Raw genomic sequence first — 14,206 nt, forward strand, 5'->3', positions numbered from 1 at the left:
CTGGTTTGGGTTTTCATGATTTGTTAGTTTTAGATGTGTTTGCTATGTGGATTTTTATTAGGTTGATTGGGCTTTTTGTGGCCTAAATAATGTAACAATAAAATAATTCCGCAATTCAAACACTAATCATTAATTGTCTAATACCATGGCGGAACAGTCATGTGTTGTCATGGGACATTACAAAAGTTGATGGTTATTTATGTTTTAAACTTAACAGTTATGTACTCTCACATTTCATGATAAAAGATGACGATTATTTATGTGTTTTAAACTTAACAATCATGTACTCTCACATTTCATGATAAAAGATGATGATTATTTATGTGTTAGACCTAACAATAATGTGTCCTAACAAGACATAATTAGTTGACATTTATCTACTTGTTAGACCTAACAACTACGTGCTCTCACAAACGGTACTTAATTAAAGTTTACGGTTATTTATGTGTGAGACCTAACAATCTTGTACTCTCACATTTCATAATAAAAGTTGAACATGTGTTAGGTTTAACAGTCACGTACTCTTATGTTACATTATGAGTTGATAATATACTATATATTTTACCATAATTTTAGTATTAATTTATTAGTTATTTTGGTAGAACTTTGATACTTTATTTTTTGTACTTTCAATGTAGGACGTTCGACTTCCTCTGGAGTAAAACGTGATCAAATGGATGAATTTTGGAGTGGTTCCAATTGGAGGATGTTTGGGTATTTTGAAGGTCAAGATGACATATTTTGAGGAAGATTCCTTATGAGCATTTGTTAGGGACATCTCAAGCTTTAAAAGAAACATTTTGGGACCAAATCAGAGTTGATTTGGTCGGTCAAAAGTTTGATTTTTTTTAGAGTCTGAATTTCAGTTCAAATAGAAACCTTTTATTTGCTAGTTTATTATTTTATTATGTTTCCTAGTCTATTTGCTAGTTTATTATTTTATTATGTTTCCTAGTTGTATTATAAGACCTTTTCTAGGTAGGGTTTTATTTTGTAATAGTATAAATAAGGCTATTTAGCTATTAGAAGAGGTCGTAGTATTTTGGAGAATTTCAGACTTTTTACCTATAAAGTGTTTTCTATCTTTGTTCTTAATATTATTTTGTTTTATGATTGTTCGTAATTAATTTCCGTTTGTTAGGACGATGCCTTGAGTCTTAGCATGAATATGTAGTATTTATTTAATTGCTTATGATATTATGCATGCATGCCTTGAATTATTAATCACTGTGTTTAAACTGTCTTTGTGTCTTAATAATTCGCAACCATTAGGATGTTTAGATAAGTAATCGGATGTAATTTCTATTGGCATGTCACCCTGAAATTGAGGAATGCTTCTTGTGGTTAATACTTGTAAGTTCAACTAAGGCGAATGACACGTCTTAGGGGTTACATGGTTTTTCAAGGGTTTTCACAAAGTGTAATAGTCATGCATGTTTATATTTGATCTAAATGTCATAGACGATTAGATGTTTGATATACGTTCTAACTTGAATGCCACAAGTAGAATATGCATAAGGAAAACATAACCTTCAAAGTTGCATGTGTAATCTATAATTAATTGGTAAAGCTACATAGGATTATTAAGATGATGGCGGAACTGTCATTGTATCATTATTTTCTAAGATTGTTTTCTTTTAAATTGGTTTCTTTAATTGTTTTTATTAAAATTCGTTTTTGTTATTTTAAAATTCAAAATCAATTTTTTCCAAACTTTGTTTGAAATAATTAGTTAAGAATTACTTTAAATGCAAATTATTCAATTAATCCCTATGGAGAACGATATTGCTTGAACTTTCATACTACAATAACTTTGTACTCTTACAAGTATTTTTTAAGTGTTTTTATCCCTACTTTTGCAGATAATAAAAATCCTATCAAATGTATATTTGAATTAAGCAAAAATTTTGTCGATTTAATCAACATCATATTGTCACAACCCGTCTCGGAATTTTAATTCCGAGGACGTGAAGTTATGAAAATGCCCTTAAACGGGACTAAGGGGCGTAAAATATGTTGTAACTTGATGATTTGAGGATTGGGTAGGATCCCACCTCCCTCAAATCTCTCCCTCATTCCCGTACCTTGTCTCTCTCTCTCTCCTCCCTCACAAATCTCTCATTCACTCTCCGTTCTCTCTCTCTCCTTCGAACTCACACGGACCACCCACAAACCACCCTAAAACTATACCAACGAAGGATCTAAGACCACCATCGTACTCCTGAGGACCACACGAACACGATGGTACCAATTTCAGGTGAGTTTCACTTCGGAAAATATGGATTTCAATTTCACTGTGCGTGTGCACTGTTCATGCACACGTAAAACTTGATGTTTTCTGGGATTTTGAAGCTTGTAGGAAGCTTGGTGAGGTCCTAAGGAAGCTCGGAGTGCTTCGTTTGAAGGATTTGGACGTCGGGATCACGAACTGTAAGTTCGGCCGAATTTTCGTATTTTTGGAAAAGTTTGATTTCGTTGTTTTTAGGCCCTAAAACTAGTCCAACGTGGTAGATTATGTTTAGGGCTTCATTTTGGTATAAATTACGTGAAAACTGGACATAGGAACACGGAGAACGACAAGTTCAAAGTTTGGCCGGAGCTTTCGAGGGTTTTTCCGGCGAATCCACGGCGAGTTAGGGGTCAAGGCAGGTATGGATCTGTTCGTCTCGTCAATACCTTCATTTTGATATATAGTACGTCGAAAATGGTTAAGAAATGAAGAAGTTATGACACTTTAAAGTTTACCCAGAAATTCCGGCAAAACACCCACCGCCGGCGAAACCAGTCCGGCGACGCGAGGAAGAAGACGCGCGCGTGGGCAGCGCGTGAACAGGGCGCGTGGGGGCGCGTGAGAGCTCCAAATTGAGTTCTGAAAATTGTCACGTGTTCGTGACGTCGTGTAGATCACCGTGGTATATTCATACACCCAAATTGAGCAACGTATGAGAAAGTTATAGACAAATGTTTGGTGTATGTGCGTTAAATAACGTCAAGTTGGTTACTGTTTGTATAGGTGAAAATTATACAGAAGAAGAATGTAACCAATCTAGGGGAGGCTCAGGGACCTACGAGACGTCGATGTGATCAGTGAGTGGGCAGTTACTTTTCAGTATATATATATACGTATGCTTGACGTATTTTCCAGAAAACGTATTTTAAAAGAAATACGAATTAAATATCCTATCATATATGCATCATATTTTAATATGTGCATTACCATAATTATGCATACTGTTGCATGGGGCTGAGGAGGCCCAGGTAAGCTACATTTAATATACATTTGATATACGTACAAAATACATTTGATATACGTATGAAATACGTTTGGAATACGATTGAAATACTATCATCACATGCATTAGTAGTGGCATACGTTTATATATGTGTATTTGGTGCTGTGGACACACAGGTAAGTGTCAGGTAAGTGGTATTCATGTTTGTATTCAGTAGTAGCTTGAGATGCTTAGAGAGCTCATAATCTGCACCCCCGGTGTTAGTGCTCCCGCCCGAGGCCAGGGCACAGCCTTCACGTGTATGTTCACCAGCACCGCATGCTCGCCTTGGATCCAAGTTAGGTGCAAGCCTGTCGTACAGACCACATTAGGTGGTTCCGACTTGTAGGTGACCCGCGATTTATCGCACAGCTTCACGTGATCGTAGCACTAGAGCATACATATATATTACACCCAGCCTGTCGTACAGACCACGTTAGGTGGTTCCGACTCGTGTGCAGATTCAGATATTGAGTTGAGATTTGAGCTCTATATGCAGCCGTACAGGTCACGTTAGGTGACTCCCGGCTGCCAAATTATATGTTATTGATGTGAATTATGCTTGAGCACTTACATTCCATTATGAGTTTCCGACATGACATATTCTTGAGCATGAATGATATACCCTTGAGCATGACTGGCATATCTATACATACGTATATATGTTTATTTTCTGAGAAAGTATACAGGTTTTACGGAGAGGGGTTACAAAGTTTTGAGAAGTGTTTGGAATTGGAAAAGAATTGTTTTACTGACCCACTCAATTTTGGTTTTGCGCCCCTCCAGGTTCAAGAATTGCAAAGGTGTGGTGACTACGAGGAAATTCAACGGTGTTCTGACAGAATAGACAAAAATTAGGACTCACCTTTGGGTGTTTTATCTTAGAAATTGTATCTTTAAAGCTTCCGTATTGTGTAAATGGTTACGTCACTCTCACGTGACGGCCAGCATGCCCTCCTTTGGGACGGGGAGTGTCAGTTGGTATCAGAGCCTAGTTTCAATCTTGGACATCTTGAGAAGTTCTAGTGAATTCTGTCAGAACTACACCGCCTCGTAGCAAACCACGTAGTTAGAGGAACTTAGTCTCCCTGATTTAGCTGTTGGGGGAAATTATTATTTTGGTGATTCAGTATATTATCTAAAAGGGACATTTTAAGATGGGTTATGAGTTGAATTTGAATCACCTTATGAAATGATGAACCTGAGGGAGCAAAGTGATGGATTAACCAATTGGAAAAGATGTTTTAGATTATACAAGTCAAAGGAATCTTCCTTTTGACAGAAGGGTTGAGACGACTACCTGGTTTGAGTTATGAACTTGTATCCTGGTGGAAACAGGAGTATAATTCGTTGTCACCGGAGGAAACAGCCGGTTGAGAATTGTTTAAGGACTTGTTTAAAGAAAAGAATTATTTCCTTTGGCATCTTATGATGGTAGAAAGCAAGAGTTTGCAAATGTGAGACAAGGAAAGCTGACGATCAATGAGTATTATAGAAAGTTCTCACACTTGCCTCGTCCCATTCGAATATTGCTGCTATTTTGATTGAAGTGTTATATTGTTTTAGGCTGGGTGGCATAAGGCAGTGGTACTTTGGGTGACCACTATCCATTGTAATTCTTACCAGGAGTATACAAGATGTTGTTGAGCCTTGAGGACTCTGAGAACATGTTCAGCGAGAGTAAAGAAGAATGATAAAAGAATGGGAATCAAAAGAGGACGATAAAGTTAATGATTCGTCATATCAAAAATATAGAAAGATTCAGAGCTTCAAGAGAAGTGAAGCTAGAGCTAATTCTTCCAACTAAGGTTTTAATGCCATTGGTCAAAGTCAAAGTGATAGATTTACTGGAAATTCCAGATTCAGAGTCAAGGTGACTCGAGTAAGGGAAATGTACCTTGTGCAGCAGGTACAAGACTAAACACTTTGGAAAGTGTGGAATCAGTGAATGTGTTTGTATAGACAGAAGGGATATAGAGTTATGAATTGTCCCTAGAATTAGTTATTACCCGACAGTTTCCTTGATACCACCAATATCAGTCCAGCAGGTGTTTGGATCATTAGTTTGGGTTATATGAACTGTGGGTGCCAAGATGTTTGATAAGTTGAATGTTCAGCCGAACAGACCACGAAAGGTGGATCCGGCTGACACATGAGGAATTGATGAGTAAGTCGTACAGGTTACTATAGGTAACTCCGGCTAATATGCTAGCATAACTAGTTGAGCTAGAGAATCAGCCGTACAAGTCATTCTAGTTGACTTTGGCTGATGTATTTCGTATTATGGATGATGTTGCCAAAGAAAGTGATGATGGAGCATGATTGAGGTGTTTATATGTAATTATCCCTGTGTGGAGTAAGATGGAAATGTAACACCTTCCGGAATTGTTGCTTACTTATCGAGACAACACTGATTTATCTGTATTGCGGGCTGCAGACCGTAATATTTATAACTTATTTGTTGGATCTGTTAAGCAAGTAAACAAGTAGGTTACCTACATGAGTGTGTGTTATTCAAGGTGTTCAATAAAGGTGAAAGTTAAAGTTATACCAGTGAATTTTATTTTGTGGGATATCGAGGAACTGAAAGTGATTTTAGGCACAATTTAATGGCGTTAGATCATGACAAGATGGATTACTACGGGAACTTAGTTACTTTCCATCGATTTGATTGATCAGAGATTACTTTGGTGGGCAGGCAAAGTGGATTGAGTTAGGCCGTTAACATTGCTGTGAGAGCAAAGAGATTGTTATCAGAAGGTTACAAGGGTACTCATCTTATGCGGTACTACATAATGTTGCTCCTACTAATATGAAAAATGTAAAAGGGATTGGACACTTTTTCAATGTTTTCCCTGAAAGTTTATCTGGATTGCCTTCAGGCAGAAATGTGAAGATCAATATCGATTTGTTTCCAGGTATAAAATTTTATGTTAGAGATTAGTTCATGATGAGTTAAGAGAATTGGAAATTTAGTTGAAAGAATTGGTTGATAAAAGTTTCATTCAACCTAATACAACACTTTTGAGGAGCCCAGTTCGTTGGTGAAAAAGAAAATGGACTTTAAAGACTATCCATTTATTATAGACCATGGAATCGGGTAACGATTGAGAACCGTTATCCATGATGGTGTACTGATGTTTAATGAATCAGCTCAGAGGTATTTGTGTAATTTCAAAGATCGACTTGAGGTCTGTCCATTACCAATTGAAGATTTTGAGCGACGTTGATCCTAAGATTGTTTTTTGGACTTGTTATAGTCTTTATAAATTTTGGTGATGCTATGCGGATACTCATGCTGTTTCATAAGTTGATGGATGAAGTATTCCAGGAATGTCTTGATAAATTGTTATCATTTTCATGGACGATATTTTGGTACATTCTGAGCCAGAGTAGAGCATGTAAACATATTAAGTCGGTGAAGTAAAGATTGTTAGAACGTTGGTTGTATACTAAGTTTAGCAGATGCCAATGTTGGATGAATCAAGTAGCATTTTTGAGATATATTATATCTGCTTCAGGTATTCAAGTGAATTCATAAAAGGTAGCAGAAATTGAGAATTTAGAACAACCACGAATCGTGATTGGGATTCGGAGTTATCCTAGCTTAACAAGCTATCATGGACGGTTCGTGAAAGATTTTTCAGTCATTGCTTTGTCATTGACGAGATTGTTGAGAAAAGAGGTTATGTATGAGTGGGAAGGAAATTGTGAGCAAAGAATTCAACAACTGAAGTATTTCCTCACTCATGCACGTATTTTAGTATTCCCAGAAGATAGTGGTAATCATAAATTTTAGTGATGTTTCTTGAATGGTATGGGATGCATGTTGATGCAAATGTTAGGGTGATTACATACGTTTCACGACGAAAGGAACCTCATGAAATGAATTACCCTACTGGTGATTTGGAAGTCATGATTACCATTCTTGTTGTGAAGTTATGAAGACATTATTTGTGGTAAGAATGCAAGATTTTTACGAATCCAAAAAGTCTCCAATATCCATTACTTGGAAGGATTTTGATATAAGGCAGCGAAGGTGGATTGAATTGTTTAATGAACATGATTGTACGACCAGGGTGATCGTAAAATTGTTCTAGCTGATGCACTTGGTGAAAAGACGGTGGTAAGAATTGATGTCTGGCACGCTTGCCAAGATTGTCTTCTTATGGATTGGAAATCAACTGAAGTAAAGTTGAGAATGGAAGATTGAGAAGAAGTTGTAATTGCTAATTTTCAAGTTAAGTCTTTTTAGTAAGGTTGTACTCAAGACTCAAATGGTTAACGAAGAAAATTAAGAATTAACCAAGGTAAAGAAAGAAGGGAAAAAGAAAGATTGCTGAGTTCGAGAATAGGATGGTTATGATTGAACTTGAAGTGATAGTTGATCAGTGTACCAAGTTAGTACATTTACTCCAGTGTTGAGTAACAACCACGGTGCGACAATACTTATATGTTTTATGGAGAAGAGATTTGGGTTACGGAACTGCTGAGTTTCTTAAGTATGTTGGTTGCACAGTTTCCAAAGTAACGCCATAAGGACCATGAAATGTGTCGATTTTTGTTGATTTGTGGAAGAAATACTTATGGATAGAGAAGATTCGATCACGAAAGAATTTTGGTAGGCCTTGAAACTATGGGTGAGTCTTCTCAAAGTATTCAGGTGATTAAGTTTAACCTGAGAGTAGCCAGGAATGGCAAAAGTGATTAAGAGTTGAACATGTCACTAATCGAATGTTTAACGTAGATGATCTTATAATTTTGAAGTTTTCACTTTAGAAAAAAATGATACGGCTTGGAAAGGAAAGCAAATTAAGTCCTAAGTACCTCGGACTTTATGTGATCATCGAAGAGTAGGTGAAGTTGCTTGAATTACTTCCAGAGTTATTGTAAGAGCATGATGTGTTTCATGATTCAACATTTTTAGAAATTTCATCACGAAAAGAAATAGTGAGATTTGGAAATGAGACAAAATAAGTCTTAAACACATCAGACCGTTTTTTACCACTAAAGGAATCGATGAAGTTGCATACAAGTGGTGATGTCTTCAAAATTGGCTAAGGTGCATAATGTATTATATTTCGATGCGTTGTCACTAGGTGGCAGATTTGTCATATGGAGTTCCGGTGCAACTGTTGAGAATTAATCCGGATTAAACTGATTGAGGAACCAAGGACGACTTTGGATTGGAAAAAGAATGTATTGAGAATTAAGACAATGTAATTGGTAAAGAATTTGTGAAGAAAGCATTCAGTGGAAGAAATTACGTGGGAGAAGGAGAATCGGATGAGAGAGATTTATCCGAAGCTATTGTATGAGTTTAGATGATTAAGTTGGTTGTTGGAATTTCGGGGACGAAATTCTATAAGGAGGGAAGGTTGTCACAACCCGTCTCGGAATTTTAATTCCGAGGACGTGAAGTTATGAAAATGCCCTTAAACGGGACTAAGGGGCGTAAAATATGTTGTAACTTGATGATTTGAGGATTGGGTAGGATCCCACCTCCCTCAAATCTCTCCCTCATTCCCGTACCTTGTCTCTTTCTCTCTCCTCCCTCACAAATCTCTTATTCACTCTCCGTTCTCTCTCTCTCATTCGAACTCACACGGACCACCCACAAACCACCCTAAAACTATACCAACGAATGATCTAAGACCACCATCGTACTCCTGAGGACCACACGAACACGATGGTACCAATTTCAGGTGAGTTTCACTTCGGAAAATATGGATTTCAATTTCACTGTGCGTGTGCACTGTTCATGCACACGTAAAACTTGATGTTTTCTGGGATTTTGAAGCTTGTAGGAAGTTTGGTGAGGTCCTAAGGAAGCTCGGAGTGCTTCGTTTGAAGGATTTGGACGTCGGGATCACGAACTGTAAGTTCGGCCGAATTTTCGTATTTTTGGAAAAGTTTGATTTCGTTGTTTTTAGGCCCTAAAACTAGTCCAACGTGGTAGATTATGTTTAGGGCTTCATTTTGGTATAAATTACGTGAAAAATGGACATAGGAACACGGAGAACGACAAGTTCAAAGTTTGGCCGGAGCTTTCGAGGGTTTTTCCGGCGAATCCACGGCGAGTTAGGGGTCAAGGCAGGTATGGATCTGTTCGTCTCGTCAATACCTTCATTTTGATATATAGTACGTCGAAAATGGTTAAGCAATGAAGAAGTTATGACACTTTAAAGTTTACCCAGAAATTCCGGCAAAACACCCACCGCCGGCGAAACCAGTCCGGCGACGCGAGGAAGAAGACGCGCGCGTGGGCAGCGCGTGAACAGGGCGCGTGGGGGCGCGTGAGAGCTCCAAATTGAATTCTGAAAATTGTCACGTGTTCGTGACGTCGTGTAGATCACCGTGGTATATTCATACACCCAAATTGAGCAACGTATGAGAAAGTTATAGACAAATGTTTGGTGTATGTGCGTTAAATAACGTCAAGTTGGTTACTGTTTGTATAGGTGAAAATTATACAGAAGAAGAATGTAACCAATCTAGGGGAGGCTCAGGGACCTACGAGACGTCGATGTGATCAGTGAGTGGGCAGTTACTTTTCAGTATATATATATACGTATGCTTGACGTATTTTCCAGAAAACGTATTTTAAAAGAAATACGAATTAAATATCCTATCATATATGCATCATATTTTAATATGTGCATTACCATAATTATGCATACTGTTGCATGGGGCTGAGGAGGCCCAGGTAAGCTACATTTAATATACATTTGATATACGTACAAAATACATTTGATATACGTATGAAATACGTTTGGAATACGATTGAAATACTATCATCACATGCATTAGTAGTGGCATACGTTTATATATGTGTATTTGGTGCTGTGGACACACAGGTAAGTGTCAGGTAAGTGGTATTCATGTTTGTATTCAGTAGTAGCTTGAGATGCTTAGAGAGCTCATAATCTGCACCCCCGGTGTTAGTGCTCCCGCCCGAGGCCAGGGCACAGCCTTCACGTGTATGTTCACCAGCACCGCATGCTTGCCTTGGATCCAAGTTAGGTGCAAGCCTGTCGTACAGACCACATTAGGTGGTTCCGACTTGTAGGTGACCCGCGATTTATCGCACAGCTTCACGTGATCGTAGCACTAGAGCATACATATATATTACACCCAGCCTGTCGTACAGACCACGTTAGGTGGTTCCGACTCGTGTGCAGATTCAGATATTGAGTTGAGATTTGAGCTCTATATGCAGCCGTACAGGTCACGTTAGGTGACTCCCGGCTGCCAAATTATATGTTATTGATGTGAATTATGCTTGAGCACTTACATTCCATTATGAGTTTCCGACATGACATATTCTTGAGCATGAATGATATACCCTTGAGCATGACTGGCATATCTATACATACGTATATATGTTTATTTTCTGAGAAAGTATACAGGTTTTACGGAGAGGGGTTACAAAGTTTTGAGAAGTGTTTGGAATTGGAAAAGAATTGTTTTACTGACCCACTCAATTTTGGTTTTGCGCCCCTCCAGGTTCAAGAATTGCAAAGGTGTGGTGACTACGAGGAAATTCAACGGTGTTCTGACAGAATAGACAAAAATTAGGACTCACCTTTGGGTGTTTTATCTTAGAAATTGTATCTTTAAAGCTTCCGTATTGTGTAAATGGTTACGTCACTCTCACGTGACGGCCAGCATGCCCTCCTTTGGGACGGGGTGTGTCAATATAGTTTCTCGTTCCCTTTTCTTCAGGCTAAAACAGGAAGGAAACAACCTCACATTTTTTTGGTACAAAGAAAGAAAATAGGATTTTCATCAAATTAAAAAATAAAAAATAGAATCACATACCTTTGCATGCTAATTTATTGTCGTCTAACTGAAACTCCCGTCCGTGACTCGCTAACCTTAGCGTCGTTTACTATTTGTGAGCTAATTCATACGACAACAAGCTAATAGCCGTCTGAATAAACATGAAAAAAGGCAAAAAAATTGGAGATGCGGGGTATCGATCCCCGTACCTCTCGCATGCTAAGCGAGCGCTCTACCATCTGAGCTACATCCCCATTGCTTGTCATTTTTCCTTTTTTAGTTATAATATGCTAAATAATTACGCTTAGGAGAGCTGCTGAAACAGGTTCACTGCCACGTGACATTCTGATATAATAATTCTATATTACATGAAGAAAAACATATAAATATTACTGTATTATTGGACTGAGATATTAAGATAACGGTAAACTTGTTTCATGTGAATTATTTATTACGATAGATGTAAAAAAATGTTCTGTTGTATAAAAATACATCATCATATCACACATATCTATACTATAGGTATGTCAAAATTTAAGAAGCCACAAATATTATGTTTAGGTTTTTAAACTCACATTGGATCTTTATCTTTTGCATTGTCATTAGAATCCAAGGGTTTGTTGATCTTGTGAACTTTGAGTTCCAAAAGTAGGTCATTAGTGAGAGAAGCCTCTATCCTTCTGGAATCAGCATCTTGTGGGAGCTCAAGCCTCCGAACATAACCATGTTCCCACCAATTCCCACTTCTCCAATCCTTTGTGCTCTTCAAGGAGTTGGACTCTCCTCCTTGCTGCTGCTTCCACTGCCCACTTATTTCCACCACTTTTCCATTTTCAGCATACACTTGAACATTGTTTTTCCCTTCTCCTGTTTCGCCAAACCATTACACTAGTGATTTCGGCTTTGAGAAATGAATCCAAAACATCGGATCTAGGGTAGAATACTCTTAATATTTTAGCTACAAGTTATGTGGATCAAAGATTTCGTTTCCCTGCTCTCGTGAATTTAGTTTATAGTTAAAACCTTTTTGGACTCTAGGCCTTGTCCCTCACTCTTCATTTATATGGAAAGGGATCCTCTTCGGATTCCTTTCTCTTAATCCATAAAGTCCGGGGATCCGAGCCGTTGAAATTTTAAAAGTTATAATAACTTTAGCTGTTAGATCAAATTTCAACGGTTCGGATCCCCAGACTTGGTGGCTCCGTCCCTTTCCCATTTATATAACCGTAATGAGTCCGATAAGGCTATTGGGTTAGTAAGTTAGGCTGTGAAAGGGGCAATATAACTAATTAGGGTTTTTTCATTTTGACATGATATTTAGGGTTGTCTCTAAGATTGCAAGAATCATGTGTGAAATTTATAAAAGGCCTCATCTTAAGATCAAGTTTCCAAAAAAGTAGGACAATGTATTGATACTAGAAAACAATAGCTTAAATCAAAATAAACTTTAGGACTCACTGATTGTAAGTTTAGAAATGTCATTAATTAATAAGTAAAAAGAGCTAGAAATATAACATTCCCTAAATAATCACAAGTAGTTCAATCTTAAACAACCAAACAAGAAAAGGCTTCAAAAACTTAACTTTAAAGTTTCACTTGAATATACAACATTATTATACAATAAAATTGGGAAAAAAAAAATCATTTTTTAGGGTGTTGTTTTAGAAGGAAAAAAAAAATACAGTTATAAAGAGTGCATAACGAAAATTTAAAGTGCTAATAAAAGTAATTTTTTAATATATAGCATTTACATATAAATATTAGATGACAAAAAATTTTGGGGACCTTTTGCGATTGCATTTTTCATCCCCCTGTGAGATCCCACATCGCTCAGGGAAGTGATCCTTATATGTATATTTCCATCCCTACCTAGCACGAGGCCTTTTGGGAACTCACTGGCTTCGGGTTCTGTAGGAACTCCGAAGTTAAGCGAGAAGGGGGCTAGAGCAATCCCATGATGGGTGATCCACTGGGAAGTTGCTCGTGAGTTCCCAAAAACAAAACCGTGAGGGAATGGTAAGCCCAAAGCGGACAATATCGTGCTACAGTGGTGGAGCGAGCCCGGGAAGTGGTCCCGCCCGGGCCGGGATGTGACACCCCCCACCCTCCCTTTGATGATATTTTAAACTGATTATAATTCATCGAGTAGGAGATTTAAATTTGAGTGCAAAGACACGAGTAATGTGCCTTAATCAACTGACTTAATGCACGTATATTGATTATTGGTCTAAGATTTTATGCGTTTGATCCCATATGATGTACCAAACCCCCTCCCCCTTTTAGAAACCAAAAACTCCATTCAATATTCATTAATCCTTATAACTCATAATTAAGCAACCTCTTTGAAAATAAAGTCTTCTCCCTTTGTCTTAAAAGGGTTATTCATGAATTAAGGAGTAATCCCAATACTTGCAGATGCAGTCTTCTTGGTTCATTAAATCTAAATCATAATTAGGAAATTAAGAAGTCTAATTTCTGAAAAATAAATATTTTAAAAGTAGTTGAAAACTTTACCTGGTAGTTCTACTTTTAGGACATAGTCTTGATCTGTTTGAAACCAATCAATACAGGTTTGGGCAGAGCTTCTGAGACCAGACAGCAAGATATCCGACTCAAACTCCCACAGCGGGAAGGCATCAGAAGGATCAAAAAATTTCCCAAAGAGCAAAGGACAGAAAAAAGATGCACCACCAAAGACCTTCTGCACCGTTGGATTTGTGCTGCCTTGAGCCATGAATCTTCTGAACACATCTTCTCTCAATAAAACACACCATTTCTGCGGAGTCTGATCGTCTCTTACGACTTCGAGCTGCTTCCTAGTAGTAGTAGTAGTAGTAGTCATTGGAGAAGATTGGAGGAGCTAGAGAGATCAACTTTTGAGTGTATGGTGGAGAGAGGTGAGAGGGTTGCTTGGTGTTTATACTGAAGGAGAAGAACTTTTGAGAAAGGTAGAGCACAAATTCCCTGCCGATAATATTTTGGAGGGCTGGAAAGCTATTTGGAATATTTTCTTTTTCTAGATTTTTTCTCATTGGTGTGAAGAAATCAATTATGGCAGCCCAAAGGCTAAGTACGTAACATGTTCTTCTTTTGTTTCAACCATGGATGTTTTCTCAATTGTCTCTAACGACACAAAGTTGGTTTTTGTTCTT

General features: G+C 37.8%; 1 protein-coding gene, 2 long non-coding RNA genes and 1 other non-coding gene across 4 annotated transcripts; 2 read left to right on the forward strand and 2 right to left on the reverse strand.

The window, feature by feature from the left end:
* Positions 1-2,090: 2,090 nt before the first annotated feature.
* LOC148693172 (uncharacterized) lies at positions 2,091-4,377 on the forward strand. The gene is made up of 6 exons (XR_015952924.1): positions 2,091-2,257; positions 2,353-2,430; positions 2,563-2,649; positions 2,750-2,912; positions 3,014-3,087; positions 4,059-4,377. It is a non-coding gene; the product is annotated as an uncharacterized LOC148693172 (long non-coding RNA).
* Positions 4,378-9,117: 4,740 nt separating this feature from the next.
* On the forward strand, positions 9,118-10,941 carry LOC148693173 (uncharacterized). Its single transcript, XR_015952925.1, has 4 exons — positions 9,118-9,369; positions 9,470-9,632; positions 9,734-9,807; positions 10,779-10,941. It is a non-coding gene; the product is annotated as an uncharacterized LOC148693173 (long non-coding RNA).
* A 294-nt stretch (positions 10,942-11,235) lies between these two features.
* On the reverse strand, positions 11,236-11,308 carry TRNAA-AGC (transfer RNA alanine (anticodon AGC)). Its single transcript has one exon. It is a non-coding gene; the product is annotated as a tRNA-Ala (tRNA).
* Positions 11,309-11,368: 60 nt separating this feature from the next.
* LOC137741414 (21.7 kDa class VI heat shock protein-like) lies at positions 11,369-14,098 on the reverse strand. Its single transcript, XM_088679015.1, has 2 exons — positions 13,569-14,098; positions 11,369-11,921 (listed from the first exon to the last, which is right to left on the reverse strand). Exons 1-2 carry the CDS (start codon positions 13,894-13,896, stop codon positions 11,626-11,628), a joined length of 624 nt encoding a protein of 207 aa, XP_088535141.1. The 5' UTR covers positions 13,897-14,098; the 3' UTR covers positions 11,369-11,625.
* Between the last annotated feature and the right edge of the window lie 108 nt (positions 14,099-14,206).

The sequence above is a fragment of the Pyrus communis genome, chromosome 11 (genome assembly GCF_041283825.1).
Source record: "Pyrus communis isolate YQ-2024b chromosome 11, ASM4128382v1, whole genome shotgun sequence".
Lineage (NCBI taxonomy): Eukaryota > Viridiplantae > Streptophyta > Magnoliopsida > Rosales > Rosaceae > Pyrus > Pyrus communis.

Bases quoted from the DNA above. Each gene is read 5' to 3' on its own strand.
- LOC137741414 (XM_088679015.1), bottom strand. From the start codon at position 13,896: ATGACTACTACTACTACTACTACTAGGAAGCAGCTCGAAGTCGTAAGA. The intron at 11,922-13,568 runs GTAAAGTTTTCA...TTGGCGAAACAG, and splicing joins CCTAAAAGTAGAACTACCAG to GAGAAGGGAAAAACAATGTT.